The sequence below is a fragment of the Tigriopus californicus genome, chromosome 10, assembly GCF_007210705.1.
Source record: "Tigriopus californicus strain San Diego chromosome 10, Tcal_SD_v2.1, whole genome shotgun sequence".
Lineage (NCBI taxonomy): Eukaryota > Metazoa > Arthropoda > Copepoda > Harpacticoida > Harpacticidae > Tigriopus > Tigriopus californicus.
The window spans coordinates 13,578,111-13,593,222 of NC_081449.1; the positions used below are offsets into that span (position 1 = coordinate 13,578,111).

The 15,112-nt window shown below is 42.7% G+C and overlaps 1 protein-coding gene across 1 annotated transcript; it reads left to right on the forward strand.

The window, feature by feature from the left end:
- The first annotated feature begins 7,195 nt into the window (after positions 1 to 7,195).
- On the forward strand, positions 7,196 to 11,110 carry LOC131888427 (uncharacterized). Its single transcript, XM_059237278.1, has 2 exons — positions 7,196 to 8,195; positions 9,884 to 11,110. Exons 1-2 carry the CDS (start codon positions 8,007 to 8,009, stop codon positions 10,865 to 10,867), a joined length of 1,173 nt encoding a protein of 390 aa, XP_059093261.1. The 5' UTR covers positions 7,196 to 8,006; the 3' UTR covers positions 10,868 to 11,110.
- The last annotated feature ends 4,002 nt before the right edge of the window (positions 11,111 to 15,112 follow it).

The following is a 15,112-nucleotide window of genomic DNA, read 5'->3' on the forward strand; positions in this document are numbered from 1 at the left end:
CCAATTTCAATCGTTCCAGGATAATTCGAGTCAATGGATAACTCGACCTAGGACAATCAATTTGGAAAATTGAGTTTTTATACGAAATGGTTTGAGGGATAAACAAGAAAGCAAAATTAAATCATTAACATCTTTTTTTCTTTTTTTATTTATAAAAACAAATTTCTCATTGTCTCGCCCTTAATTGAAATAAACGTAAGTTGCTCAGAAAAAAAGAGCATATTTTTCATAAATTAAAGTTAGCTCACGCCCATTGTTTCAAGTCTTCATTTTTTTGTGTCTTTAACCCCTTTAAGACCCTTGTTCTCTCTATTGGAGTCAAAAGAATATGCGATCGATCAAAATATTTCATACTGGCTCGAGCGGCAATGACGCACGGACTGATTTATGGTAAATATAACCAAAGAGGACCAAACGGGGGTGCGATTTTATGGTCCACAAAGTTGATTGGAAACCCTTCGCGGGTCAGAGGGAACGGTTTAAATGCACACTTGTGCTTGTCCTCCAACTCGAATGACCTCCATTCGAGAAATAGGCTCTGGAACTTTTAGAGTCTAATTAAAGTGCTAACCCTGAGAGCAATAGTGCCCAAAACTTGTTCCAATATCTCTTGGCGAAGGAACTTTGCACCGAATATCCAAAATATCTGGATTCTCCCGTTTCAGACGCGCCGTTTGGTCCACAATCTTGCCGCTCTCATTCGTTTAATCTGGGCGAGGTCGTTTCATTTTAATTCTTTTGTAAGAAAATTTCAAATTAAATCCCGATTCTTCAGTCGGTGTGTTTCCTGCTGGTACCTAGATGATCAATTCCAGTGCATTCAAAAGGGCTCGCTTTCAACCTCTTCCAACTCTTGGTTGACTTAAACCTCACGAGATTTTATGTGTTCCCACGACTGAAACGAAGAGATGGCAAAATGAACTTGAATGGGTGGAAGTTTTATTTTCTCAATAAGTTGTTCGGTCTTAACTTGGTATCAGTCTTTCAGTTCCATTTGATGTTCGGTCTGTTCCATTTTGGAACAGTTGGTAGATTTATTTTGTTTTCTCGTCAGTCACCACAAAATTCCTTTGGGTTGACTCATTGATCCACATCATTGCAAGATTTAGATCGCAGAATGCTCCTAGAGTCTTGCAGCAGTGGAACTAAAAATGGATCAATTGCAGATTGGAATTTTACTCGATGCAAACAGATGGTTTAAGCAATATCTATAGCGAGGCATTGTCAGACTTGTTTCAAGAAGGGCTCAGAAAAGCTGTATTTCCTGATATGCTGTCCGTGAACTAAGTACGCAGAAATGTTTGCGGAATATGTATTTTCAATAGAGCTTTAAGCCGTTTCCAAACGAGGGCATATATTTTCCAGTTTCAGTGTTTGAAAATTTTATCAGAGCAATCGCAGAATTTAGTGGTCCTTATTTTGGTCTGATTAAATTTAGAGCCATCTGAACTATTGGAAGACGAATCATTAGTGATTTAAGAGTTAAGCCACCTTAAGTGCTCGAGACATTGAAGGTAATTGCATATTCATTCTTCTTTTTCGTCCCTCTCTCCACATCCACCTAATAGGTTTGGCCTCAAATTAGTCAGACGTATGTATGCGTGCGTGTGCCCTTGCACTTGAAACGTCCTTGAATTCTTTTTAATATTTTTAGGAAACAAATTGAGCGTGTTGTTGATGCCTTCACTCTTCAGTATGTACTTCTACCCTGATCCTTGGGAGACCAGGAACGCAACGTAAATCAAAGGTTAATGTAAGGTTCCTCACCATCCATCAATCCTAGCGAAGTGCCTTTGTCCGCAGATTCTGTAGCATCACGTCGAATCACACTAGAGCAGCCCTTGCAGTGCAGCTCTTAGTGGATGGAGCTGGTAATAAGGATAATGGATGCGTCCAATTAGTCCCCCATTCTTTATATCTAGCGCCAGGTCTTCGACGCCGCTTGAGGAAGACCAGTGAGTCGTTTTGCAACCCCACCACAGATCCCTCTCTCTCACGCATAAAACACGTGGTTCATTGAAAGGATCCAGATATCTGCAGTGTCATGATGAATACCAAAGAGAAATTCGTTGATGTTAGTGCTAAACACTGTATGTGCATTATGTTTTCACGTTATTTACAACAAAATGACCTGCTGAGAGGAGTAATTTTCCAATAATACTTTAAAAATATGACGAATTTCTCACTGCACCATTTTTGCGTTATAAGTCAACTGTTGTTGTTTTTTTTTAAATCTTTTAAAGCCAATGCATTTTTACGACATTGTAGATCGTATTTTCTAGTTCTTTGATTTCCGTTATGGAAAATTGATGCAAATTGAAATTTTTCAAATATTATTCAGGGATGTTCTTCCACCTTTGGGAAATGGGAGAGCACACGCTTGAGACGGGACCCGGCTAAGTAAATGCTAGATTTAAACAGAATTTTGTTCGAAGGAACACCTCAATCTACTCTATACATATATACATTAAATAGCTTTTCATAATCTTTAACTTAATACTGTTTTAAAACGAAACATTTAGCTTTTCGACATTAACAATGAAAACTGTGCGCTAGTCTTAAAGATATGCCATAACAAGCTTCAATAGTCCTGGAATTGTAAAAGTGGCTCAAAATCACACTCTGATTCCGTGCATCAAATGTCGATAGTAGATACATAAATTGTATCGTCTCTCTTTTATAGAATGCTCTATTCTAATCCAACCTCAATTTTAACCCATCCCAATGGTTCTTTGTTAAAAATAAGCAAAATGCTTAGTGGCAAGCGTGGCCAAATCGAGAGAGAGATACCTCGTTCTGATTACGGTCCATTGTGTACGCAGACATTTACCAATTTACTCCCTCCCTGCCACTTGCAAGGTGGTGGCCACCACTACAAAAGTAGTTCCTGCTTCCTTGTCCCAGTATCGATGATTCATACCTAGGATGACTTTCCAGTTGTGAGTAGTATGAAGCTGAATGGAAAGAAGAAAGAGCGAAAGAAGGAATCATCGTCATCTCCGGCCAGTAGTCTGTCTGTACGGAAATCCCCGCAACTCATCGAACCCCACCCCCTCCCGCTTCTCCCTCCCCCACACGGGTTTAACAGGACTCCTAGAGTGAAGGAGATCCATGCATAATCGCCAAATCAGCCAAATGTTGTCTTTCAATACCCTAAGAATGGAGTATATACTATATGGCAGAACCACATTAATGTTTTGCGGCGTGGCCTTTTTTCCTTTCTAAAATGGAATACGCGACCATGAATAGCTAAATCCCCTTCTCTTCCAGATCCCTTTGCATATGAAAGAGGCATTATGAGTCCATTATGGTCACCCTCTTACTAAACAATATCGGTTAAGTAACCTGCAATGGATGAGGGTCCATTCCGATGGATCATAATGGGACGACGGACGATCCCATCAGATTGAACTTTTTAGCGCGAATTCTAAAGATCAATCAAATTCAGGCCATCAATGGAAATGGTTCCGCCATTCAACGAATTGGGTTCCTATAATTCAAATCCAAGAGAAATGAAACAAACTTTGGTGCCAGAAGACGGAAAGAGAAGCAACTAAATGGATCCCCTTTTTCCCCTCCCTCTCCGATGATGGGGTTTCGTCGCCCAAGATGGAAAGCATATCAAGTGGAGGAAAAGTCGTTGCATTTAGAGTCATGTCCCACAATTAGCCCCATTTCCATGCAAATCCCATTCAGTTTGGAACACAAACGCAACCCTCTGTCTTGGGCTTGATCTCCTCGCGTCCCCAAGAGCACCTTAGAGCACTACAATGAAAGCGAACTCATGAGAAACGTTATACTTTCAACTTTTGGCTCGTCATTTAGGATGGAAGATAGTTGTCCCGTGGGAGGGGCTGCGTCGGTTAAAAGTGTTCTCCAACTTTGCTTTGTCTCATTAGAACCCTCTTTTGCAAACTGCAAGCCAGATGAGGAACAGGGTGAAGAGATGCTGGAAGACTCCGGGGAAGAGGAAGTGATGAATATTTCTGTTTAAGTCATTGGCTAAAGCAAGATGAATTGAACAAATGTTTTCCCCTTCCCCATGTTTATCCACCAAGCGACACCTGCCAGAGTATTTACACGAACGTTCACCTATGCAAAACACAAACAATAAGTAAAACTTTAAAAGGAAACGAAGAAAAAGTTTCTGACCATGCCGACATGGGGACTTTCCAAATACCAGTCATCTGGTAGGTAAAAAGAATGCTAAAACAAAACACCCCTTCGGAGAGCTTGAAAGAAAAAATCTGGCGGCATAATTGCACGACTTGAGCAAACTTTTTTAATGATACAGCTGAGATAACCTGCGAAGTTTGCTACCGTGGCCGTTGGCTCTGTCTCAGCTTTTCTGTGCTCTAAGGCGATAGTAACTTGGCAACTGAATGAAACAGGGAACTTCCATTTGATGGCAGAACGGGCACTTGGGCACTTTGTAAGAAGTCATTCTCACTTCTCACCCCCATCCCTTCTTGCTACAAAGTAGCTACTCCTCACAGGGACGTAAAACATAAGCCGCATTATGAAAGTGAGATTCTTGACAGTTCGCCCAACTTACTCTCCTGATTAAATTTACACCAGGGAGCGACGGAGGGTGCAACTTGGGTTTGGTTTCATGGGGAGTAAAGGGGTAAGTAAGAAGTGAGCCCGTCTCCACTTGGCAAAGGACAAACCGAGAAGTTGCGTGGCCAAAAGTGGTGAAAGGCCATTAGTGGATAATGATGATCTTGCAAAGTTGTCTTTGGGGTCGTGGGGTGAGTTATTGCAACTAATCTTGCAAGGTGCTCTTCTGTATATGGCTCCTTAGATGCTTCAAAATTTGTTCGGGACATGGATTAAGGGTTTTAAAGGTTTCAACTTTCGAGTTGATATCAAGGCGTGAGCTAAAGAACTACAAAAGCAAATTGTCCTCTAGTGGGCTTGAGGGTGGGTTAAGGATTTCCAATGGAAGAAATTCAATAGAGCACAACATTGAGACGGGTTTATCTTGACATATTTCAAAGACCGGAAATACAATTTGCTTCCGGTTCAAAGGTTGTCACATTGTGGCAATACCAAGCACGAGAGGGGGGAAATCGTGGATTGAGGGTAGATTTCATGCCCTAAACCATTCAGAGTGCTTGAATGTGTTGTCCAACTTTCAGGTCTAGCACCTCGGACCCTCCAGACCTTATAAATCCAACAAAGAATCCTAAAAACCCCGTTGAAATCTGATCCTTTCAGAATATCGTTCATACTAGTAGTGGGGTGAGGTTTATTATTATTCCAGCTTGTCAGAGACTAGTTAAAACTGAGTTAGGGCTTGGGAGGGATAAGTTCTCATTTGGGACGCACGCAATTGCTTGTTATTTTACTTACAAAGCATTATTCCATAGTCATACTAAACTTTGAAGTTTCTAAAAATGAAAAACAAGCTAGCTAGAAGTTTGTCATTGGTCTATCTCTGGATCTTTTTTACAGCTTGCCACACTTTCGAATAGATTTCCCATTCCATTGATCACCATTGCTTTCGGTTATTCGAGCCATTTTTCAAGGTTTTGGAACATGAAGTTAAAGAACCTTTTCGAATCGTAATCTTACCCCAGGAACGGAATACTATCCCAGTCCCAGTCCCAGTCGGAACACACATATAGAGTCGACTCGACTTGAGTGACTCATTGTTGTAATGTGGAAATGGAGAAAGAGCGCAAAGGAGTCGAGTCACTCGCTAATCGACTCGTCGATCTCTCCATCTCTTTTAAGAGCAAGAGACCCTCTCAAATTGACATATCCAGCCAATGCGTACAGTACATACGAGTCATTTCTTTTTCGTCGGCCTGGAGCCACCAATCGTCTCAGACCAGGGGTATTTTGAAAAATGGCTCCGCTATCTTGGAAGTCGTGAAATGGTGCGGTAAGCAATAGCAATAGCCCAATTGTTCGATGTACTTCATGGAATGAATATTGCGCTCAGGGTTGGGCTGATCGAAATCATAAGAAGCCAATTTGGAAGTATTTCGATTTAAAAAAATAATGGCTATGAAGTGTATCAGGGAAGGGAAATTAAGAACTCGGCAAGAAGTCAAAAAAAGAACAACACCAAAAAGTGAGATTTGCAATTTTGTTTTTTACGAAAACTTGTAACTCACCAAAGAATTCATTGAACTCGTGGATAATTCTTCAAAAAATCAAATATGTTTGGCAGGTAATGCAAGTCCGCAGAATTCCGCTTTTATTTTCTGACGAAATGAGTCTTAGTAATGCATGGGCAGATCAAGTTAATGGTTTACACGGCTTATATAAATACATGGAGTTGCCCCATCATATTGTTTTGGAAAAGCGAGCACAACTGCCTGTATCAAAACTGGTTTGTAAATGTATAACTAGTAACCAGGGCATTAGTTGTTCCTCAATAGAAAATTGGATTAGAAGTTCACTTGCTTTAGTCAAAATGAGTGATTCATCACTCTACAATTTCTTGTCAAGCCCTACTTCTACATGTCTGAGAAATGAAATTGCCACTTTTGCCAAATATGTCAAAAATAGGCATTGGGCAAATATTTGCAAAAAGACAAAAATATCGAATGACAATAGAGTTCAATATCATCTTCAATGAAATTGTTTATAGATTGCTGAATGTTCGCAACAATAATGGCAAAAGCCTAGCGGAAAATTAGCATGAGTCATTACCAAATGTTGAAAGCTTTTCCGCTAGTATCCTGTGGACAAATAAGGACACATGTGAAATAATAAAAGCCACTTTAGAGGTTAAAAAAAGAATAAGTGACAAGTAATTTCTGCTTCTGTTTCGAGTCGTCACAGTTATATCATTTTGAAATGTAATGTATTAACAGATAACAATATTTCGTATTTTGTAATTTCGTCACTACTTCACTGATGGTAACCAAAAGTAATGCTAACCCTGTCTTCAAAGACAACTTCGAGATCAGCGCCGTTCATGCAGGGAGAGGGAGTTCCACTGTCATGACGCATCTTTGATGGGGGGATTTTGGCAATCGCTCTGAATCAATGGACAAGAGTGTTCTTCCATGTGTGGAATGTGTCGACTCTTGTTTTAGCTAATATCTCATCATTAACCAGATACTGTCCCATTGTCGAATGTGATATTGCTGTACATCTATGGCAAAAAGAACGTTCCAAAACTGATTACCTCTTCATCCGGACTAGAAGAGGTCTTACTTTTGACGGCTAAACACGGGGAATTGTTTACATCTCATTGAAATGGATCGTTGACTTTTCAACAGTTTGGACGTTCCCATTTTTTCGCCTAGGTAGTCAATGAGCCAGTTAGTCAATCGTATATTCGCCTACTTGGATGTGCAAAGTGAGGAAAAAAGCTCCGGGAATTCTCTGACTCAGCTCAGATACATACAATCTTCACTTGAAATATCCTGTGTAGTGTGCATGGTATGTGTTTGTGAAAAGGGATTCCGGAAAGTGCCATCAACTTTGGAAAAACTTGGGGCAAATTTGCATTTTACTGGCGACCGGGACCGGGGAAACACCCTGAACCAAAGACACAGGGATAGACACGGAGCAATGAGAATGAATTTGGAATTCCAACCCATCTGACTAATGCATGAAGATAAAAGTGTGCAAGGAAGTCAACAACCGGACTAAACGATCTCCCTTTTTTCCCTCAACCCTCGACGGGAAAGGCTGCGTCTAAGGCTTTTTGTCTTTCAACCATAGCTCTTCCCCTGGAAACAGGCCATCTTGGCGGGTTGTGACTTAATCAAGAGAATGTGACAAAAGGGGATCAGCCTCAATAACGTCGTCTAATTTCGTCCCAAGTTTCAATATGGCTCCATCTCTCCTGTTGAGGCCAGCCAGCCACCTCGATTTTTGACTAGCATGCAAACGAGGGTAACCCAGAGCCTCCAAAGAAGACCGAGGACTGAGCACACGTTTGATGGGGCGAGGTGACATAATTTGATGTGGGATAGAGAGGATATTCCAAAGGGACCTCACTCCAAGTACGAACAGGGTGGAGAAAACTACCTCGTCTGATGATGATGACGCCGCAGAGGACCCATGGCCGCATTTCATTAAAAATGTCCCCGATTAATAATTCCGTTTCGGTTTTGTGCTCAGAAAAAGGCGGCAAGTTTTGCCCTCGTTGCGTTGGACTCGAACCTGCACTCAACTGTGGCTGGTGCCATGTGATTGAGGGTTGTACCACCCGATCTCAATGCTTAGTGAGTCTCTTTTACTAGCAATGCTCCTCTGTACACAAGCGTTTGAAAACTGCATGTCAAACAGGGTGTACGAATATTCCATAACCCGGGCTCGTAGACTCGTTATTTCAGACAGAGGGAGAGTGCGGGTGGTGGGGGTGGGGGTTGTAGCTATAAAGGAAGATATTCAATCTAGTCTTCTTGGCCGATGATGTGCCCATATTTGCCACCCTTCCTCCATTGTGTGACAAGGGGATGCTTCATACTCCGGCCAATGGGGTGGTAGTGTCTACGTAGTGTGGGGAGATACTACGAAGATGATGGCGGTGACTCTGACTTTCCCATTCACCCTCACACTTTATAGTAATGAAGCATTCCTGGGGACACTTCATTCGAGGAGGGGTACGTCCGTTGTTCATGAGTGACACTGAAAATAATAGAATGGTAAAAAATATGTCCATTGTGAGTTTGGCGATTTAGATTATCAACCCTCTATTGAGGTTGGGAGGAATGCTCACGCTCGGTTTGAAACAAAACTGATTGGAAAGTTTTGACACTGTCGTAGATTAAATATTTTTTCTGGTTTAGTGACAATGCGTCCCGATTTCTTTTATGGGGGAAAAAGGAAAAAAAAAAGAAGAATAAAAGAATTTTTTTCCTGGGGATCTAGTGACAAGGGCTTGTTGGAACCTAATGGGGAATAATGACCAAGGGAGGTCTACATCTGGTCAGATTTTTCCCTCAATTACTTTCTCCCCTCAAAATTATTGATCTCCCCAGAAAGATAAAAATGGACAGATGCTTTGCCAGGCAAGTGTGAATCAAATTGAGATCATGATCAGAGATTGTTGTGGGAATGCGATTTCCCAGACATGCGAGCCTCCATCTCCTGCTCTTTGTTGCTACTGTTCGTCAAAATCATCCGAGTGAATTGGAGATCCAACGCAACAAATGTTCGAGACAAAAACCCAACGACATCAACGATCAGTTGTTGCCTCCGGCAAAGTCCCTTGGTTCCGATTGAATCAATTTAGATGAAAACTTTTCACTTAACCAAAGCGCTCCGTTCCAACATGTTGATGCCGCGACTCATAGTGGGTGCTGTAGTAGGGGCTTTGGGATGGTGGGCAAGATGAGACGAACAGGGAGATGGAATCACTTATTCTGACGAGACGGGGGTTGATAATGTTGTTTGCTCTCATGGGACCCGAAACACTGCAATGTTTGGTGCCAACCAATCCGGGATCACTTGAAAACTGACACGGAATGATGGATAGCGAAACCAGATTTTACTTGATCCTCAGATCAATTTTGAAGCGCCCTATTCAATGTCGTCTATGGAGAAGTAAAAGTATTCGCCGAGTTAGTTGTGCTACTGAAAAGCATTTTTTGAGAGAAATTTTGGAGTGCGGCCCAAGTTGATCCGACTCCCAATGAAAGTGACAAGTAAATCTCCTCTAGGATCGAGTAGTAGCCATGGTGACCAGGCACTCCCATTTCGGAGGAAAAGAGACTCAGACTTTATCAAAGGCTGAGAGGGACACGTCTCTTCAACTTAATGTCCAACCATAGGCAAATAAATCTCGAGATTGTTTTCGAGAAGACGTTTATGGGGATATGAGATTCCTTATCGCTCCCACCACTGAAGACGACTGAAGACAACGGTCGGGCAGAAAGAAAGAAACCCTAATAACATCCCATATTTTCAGGATGGCCCATGGTTACCTTCGGGAAGCGTCTGTCCATACGAAACGATTGTGGGCATTTTCCTCCTCAGCGCGACGCTAATCGCCATTGTTATCCTCATTACTCTATTTCTGTTGATGGCTTTGCTTACCAATTATTTCGTTAAAAACAATCTGAAGAACATCCCTCCCTCAAAATACGAGCCCCGGCTGAAAGGAATCGCCCCAACGCCAACTTTACCTCAACCTTTTCCAGCGGCGGACTGCCAATCCAATCTTGAACCCATTTATGCCGCCATCAATAAACACCGAAGACGTCATGGTGACGGAATTCATCCACCACTTCCTCCAACTCCTGCCAGTTCCAGTGTGACCTATGGCAAGACTCGGGCTCGCCTGAGCAAGGTCTCATTTATGGATATTGTTTGGCAAGACAACGGAGTGATGACAAGATCTTTGACATCTGAGGAATGCACGAGTAGAGCTAATTCTAACTCTGTCACCCGGGCTCCCCCTTCTATGGCCTCGGCATCCATGCCCAGCGAGCCCACTCCGATGAGTGGCACCACGTATCTGGCCGAATCCCCCTTTTCCTGTCAGACCAGCATTGTTCCAATGACAAGGAATCAATTTTATCTGGTTGTGCAAATCAATATGAATGGAGGAAACCAAGATGTGGGTAGCGATTCTTCAGCCAGCACCACCACGAATTTGACAACACAAGCAGAGGAAGAGGAGGAAGAACCAGAGGTACAGGGAGAGGAGGGGTTCTTGTCCATGCCACCCCGAGATGACTTGGAGGAGCGACTCTCATTATCAGAATTGGGAATTGTCAACCAGGGCAGATGTAATACGAAGGAGGCTGAACTCGATCCAAACACGTCAGATGATAGCAGTGACCACGGCGACGGAACCATTTCTTCCTCGTTGTCTTCGACTTCGCTAGCTTCCTCCCTCCAAACTGTGATCTTGGCCCCTTCTTACTCCTTGAAGAACGAAAAAGCCTGACTGATTCCAGGCAGTGAATGAATGATCTCGGTGGTACACTCATTTCTTGGGTATTTAGCTAGGCTTTACACTTGCAAATGGATGCCATTGTGAACTGTTGACAATCTGCCAATATATCCCTAGGATTAGGCGCAAGTATCAGACGAACATTAATACCCCCATGAATGCAATAGATCTACCAAGCTAAATCCCCGTCTTCTCCTCAACTGTACGGCAATGCTCTCCACAGCCCACTGTTGTCAGGGTGGGGTGGTTGGTCTATGATTAACTTGTATGGACCACTCTTTTTGGTTTAAGTGCATATGCTTGGTTGATTGGATGGGCAGTGGACATGCCCTATAATGTTAGACATCAATTGGGTTCGCCAAACATGTTTACAAACAGCTGTTCAGGGTGTCCTGTTTCATATCTCCGCTCACAGTACATGTTGTTTTTGCTCATTTATGACAATGCACTTTTTTTGCTTGCCAAGGAAAGGGGGGATCTTCGAGTCAGTCCATCTTCCCAATCAGTCTTGGAAATCCGGGATAACAAGATAATCTTTCTCAATCAAACTATTGACATTTTTTGTTATTCCACCCTTGGCAAAGACGAGCAAGAGACTTAAACCAATGGGATCAGAGAAGGGACAAGACAAGACACGCGGGAAGACATGGTTGTTGTACAAACGTACGAGGAAGGGAAGACCTTTGCTACTGTACCTCGAATCAAGGAACCCCCTTCTGCCTTGCTAAGAGCGAGAGCTTCCCTCCTTGAGGCGAAATCAATTAGGACACAGACAACCTCCCTAGCTTTCGATCTAAGAGAGAAAGTTTTCCTATTTAGAGCTAATGAGGATTTTTTTCCCAACCCTCTTCCCAGCTCGTTGGTTCTTTTTTTGACACCCCTTATTCATGGATAGAGGATGTACCTGTTCTGCTGGCCGAAGAACCACTTCGTAATGGTCGACCTTTTTTCCCTCCTTGGAAGAGATAAGAAGGTGAAAAGGTCTTACTCGCAATATTCTGAACTTTCACTTATAACCAAATGGTATGTAATGAATTTCGCTTTGAAATTGCTTGCCATCGCAAAAAGTCGTCCGTAATCACATTTCCTTTTTCAACACCACTGGTTCTGGATAATTAATCAAGAAAGTAATTTAGGGTCGCCGTCATCACCCAATTCGGACTCGCTCACTCTAGTTCCCATTTGCCCCGACTTCGCTCACATTCCCATTGGACTACTTTGGCCCATCTCTGTTCCAAACCAAGCCGTTCTCCCTCCGTTCCCCCCTCAGTGTTTATTGTGTACAATTTACAATAACGTTATAGTTACAATCGTCCTTTGGAGACTCACTTCTCCAGCTAGCTTCGCATTTGCTCGTTGGGCTTTTCCTTCGCTTTTCTTCACCACAGAGTCCTTGGTTCCAAAGACCAAGTTCTGTGCTCACTTCCGTCCGTTCTGAACAGGAAACCCAAATGGAACCTGCTGTTGAGGAAAAGAGAGACAATTTTTCACACCCCATATTAGATTTGCGGGGAACCGAACGACCGAATGGGGGAGGAAACCGAGAGAGATGATTTCTTGCTTTACGAGTCCCAAACCGCTCATATGACCCAAAAAATGAAGGTCCTTATAAGCTATGAACTAGTTCTGTTTCGCCATGTCTTGTGCTTTCAGTTTGGGACCCTGTGGATCAAAGTGTGGGAGGCTTGTCATGTTGAACTGTTTTGGTTTTGGTGCAGTGCAATATGGCGATCCTCTGTCATGGTTTGAAGCATTTCCTCAGGGAATTCGAATGCATCCAAGCATGCAAAGTCAAAGGTGCGACTCGAATAGGAGCTTCGATTTACAATTCTCGACTAACATGGACTCCTGATCTCGCTTATCCCAGGACAAGAAGCCATGGAACTCTTCGTTTGAATATGAACGATATGTATGTAGGTTAGTCGTGCTTATAATAAGCCACTTGTACCTACATCATAACGACAAGCACGTTGGGAGTAAGATGGATTGTTTCGAGAGTGATCTTGAGGGTGTGCAGTAATTATTCACCCCCTCGGCTAAAGGTCCATAAACCAAAGAGGCTGTGGCACCTTTGGGCATTATTTACCCATTCAAGCATGACTTTTCTTCATTTTCCTCCCCCTTTCTTGCATTCGTGTCTTTTTGGTTGGGACTTGTATCACAATGGCGAGCTTGAAGGGAACCAATCATAGAGTAACGAGGCCAAGATAATTTCGTAAGAACGTGGATTTTATTCCTGGTAGCAGTTGACAAGTCAGCAAAAGAAATGCACTCACACAAGAGCTTTTTATTTCCCCGACCAAGCGAGATTCGCGAGACTATTTTCGGGAATGCGAGGGAAATGCCGAGAAATGAAAATGCATTCTAAATTCCTTTAAACATGATGGCAAGATTGAAAGCTTCGGCACAAAGGACACCAATGGGTTAGCTCGGAATGAGTATTGGTGAGGGTTCAATTCACTTGAATTTACTTTTCACCCATCAAAGTCTATATAATCTATAGTGCCTGCTTCAATTGTTTGTCACTAATTTTCCATTCCAATTCGGACTATTTCTCTGAATTTTTGGCTTTTATTTCCCGGGAACGAAACTTTGATGTGGTACTCCTACTTTGATGCTGTGCTTTTCATTTTTGGATTTGCCTAATCCACGCAATTTCATAAGGGAGAAGAGATGGCAAAGAAAATAAATCAACACAAAACAAAACTCCAACATTCTTACTATCTTCTCTATGGCGAGTGATCTCCTGTGTGTGTATTGTAAGGCATACTTTCTTGGCAAAGCTCGGAGGTGGTGGAAAATTTTCCTTCCTCTTGAGGGGGTGGTGTGTGTGTGTTCCTGAAGACGCAAAGGCCAATACCCTCTCCTTCATGTTTACGGTGGTTACAAGGTTCGAGTGTTTATGGCTGACTTATCCGCTCCTATGGGAGACTTCAGATTAATCGAGGGTAGTGGGAATCGTTTTGTTTGGTGGATAATAGTTTCCTACAATACTCGAAGGTACGATAACCCTGATGAATTAAGCTACAAGTGAAAGCGTGGATTTGGAACCGACTACATGTCACTTGGCATCCGTTGCACGATTTTGCATACGCATTCACCCCATTGCCCAAACATGCAAACCAACGCACGTGGTGGTGTCTTAATCTTCAAATGCAAACCCATTCCTCAACCATGGCGAAATCATTTATTTCACAGACATGTGATTTGAATAAGTCCTAGATCTCAAACATCCGTTTGCAACAAGCTTTGAAACGTGGATCCAAGGCTGGGTGTAAAATACAATCTTGAAAGAAGTCTCTGAACTAGAATTCGTTCGACAGAGCTTCAACTCCATCCCATCATCGAGCTTGATTAGCTGAAGAGGAATGAGACGAGTGATGAACTTGGCAAAAGGGAAATTAATCCTTTCAAATCATTTCCACTTAAGGGGTACTTATCTCCTTGAAAGTTGCCAGCTGTCTATTCCAGACTGGCACTCAAAATGGATTCAATGAAACATTTGGGCGGTCATCAAGTTCAGATCAGGTCTACAATTCCTGCCAGACGAAAAAGAAAACTCATAATGATCCATGACCATGCATGATAGTTGTGGGGAAGTTCTCGTGTCCCAAGGGTGAAGCAGAGGGAGGAATGATTCATGTTTGTCATGGTTTAAAATTCCATTCCAATGGATTTCCATGTTCCACCCTTCCTTCGTGGCGCATACCAAGCAATAGTAAACTTTGAGGGAGAAAAACGAGGGAGAACCGCTCCCCGAGGAGTTTTGAAGACCACGTTTCTGTCTCAAATTTATGCAGCCGTGATTGATTGTGTCAATGATTTGGAACGTAGTCCCCCCATATCCATGCATGGTGCATGGCGTATGTACGAAATGTTCCACCCACAACCACCAATCACTTCGGGAACAAGGTGACTTCTTCAGCTCTCCTTAGTTGGGCTACAGTACATGATTCAACGGACTGGTTGGAACTTGGCCCAGCCGTAGCTTGGTCCGCAATTTTTTTGGGAGTGAATTTGCATATCGACAAGAAGCCGGTTTTTACCCGAAATCCAAAGTGGTTCAAGGCGTTAGTACATATTGAGTACTTCGAGGGATTGGGACGAAAATCCCTCTCAAGTTGGGGAAGAACAAAAAATATGGTCATCGAAGAGAGGGATGGAAGGATCTGGTTCAGGCAAGTGTCGAACATACATCACGCCGTACAGTATTTAGGCCAAGCTGCTTGCCATAACAAC

Bases quoted from the DNA above. Each gene is read 5' to 3' on its own strand.
- LOC131888427 (XM_059237278.1), top strand. From the start codon at position 8,007: ATGATGATGACGCCGCAGAGGACCCATGGCCGCATTTCATTAAAAATG. The intron at 8,196-9,883 runs GTGAGTCTCTTT...CCATATTTTCAG, and splicing joins CCACCCGATCTCAATGCTTA to GATGGCCCATGGTTACCTTC.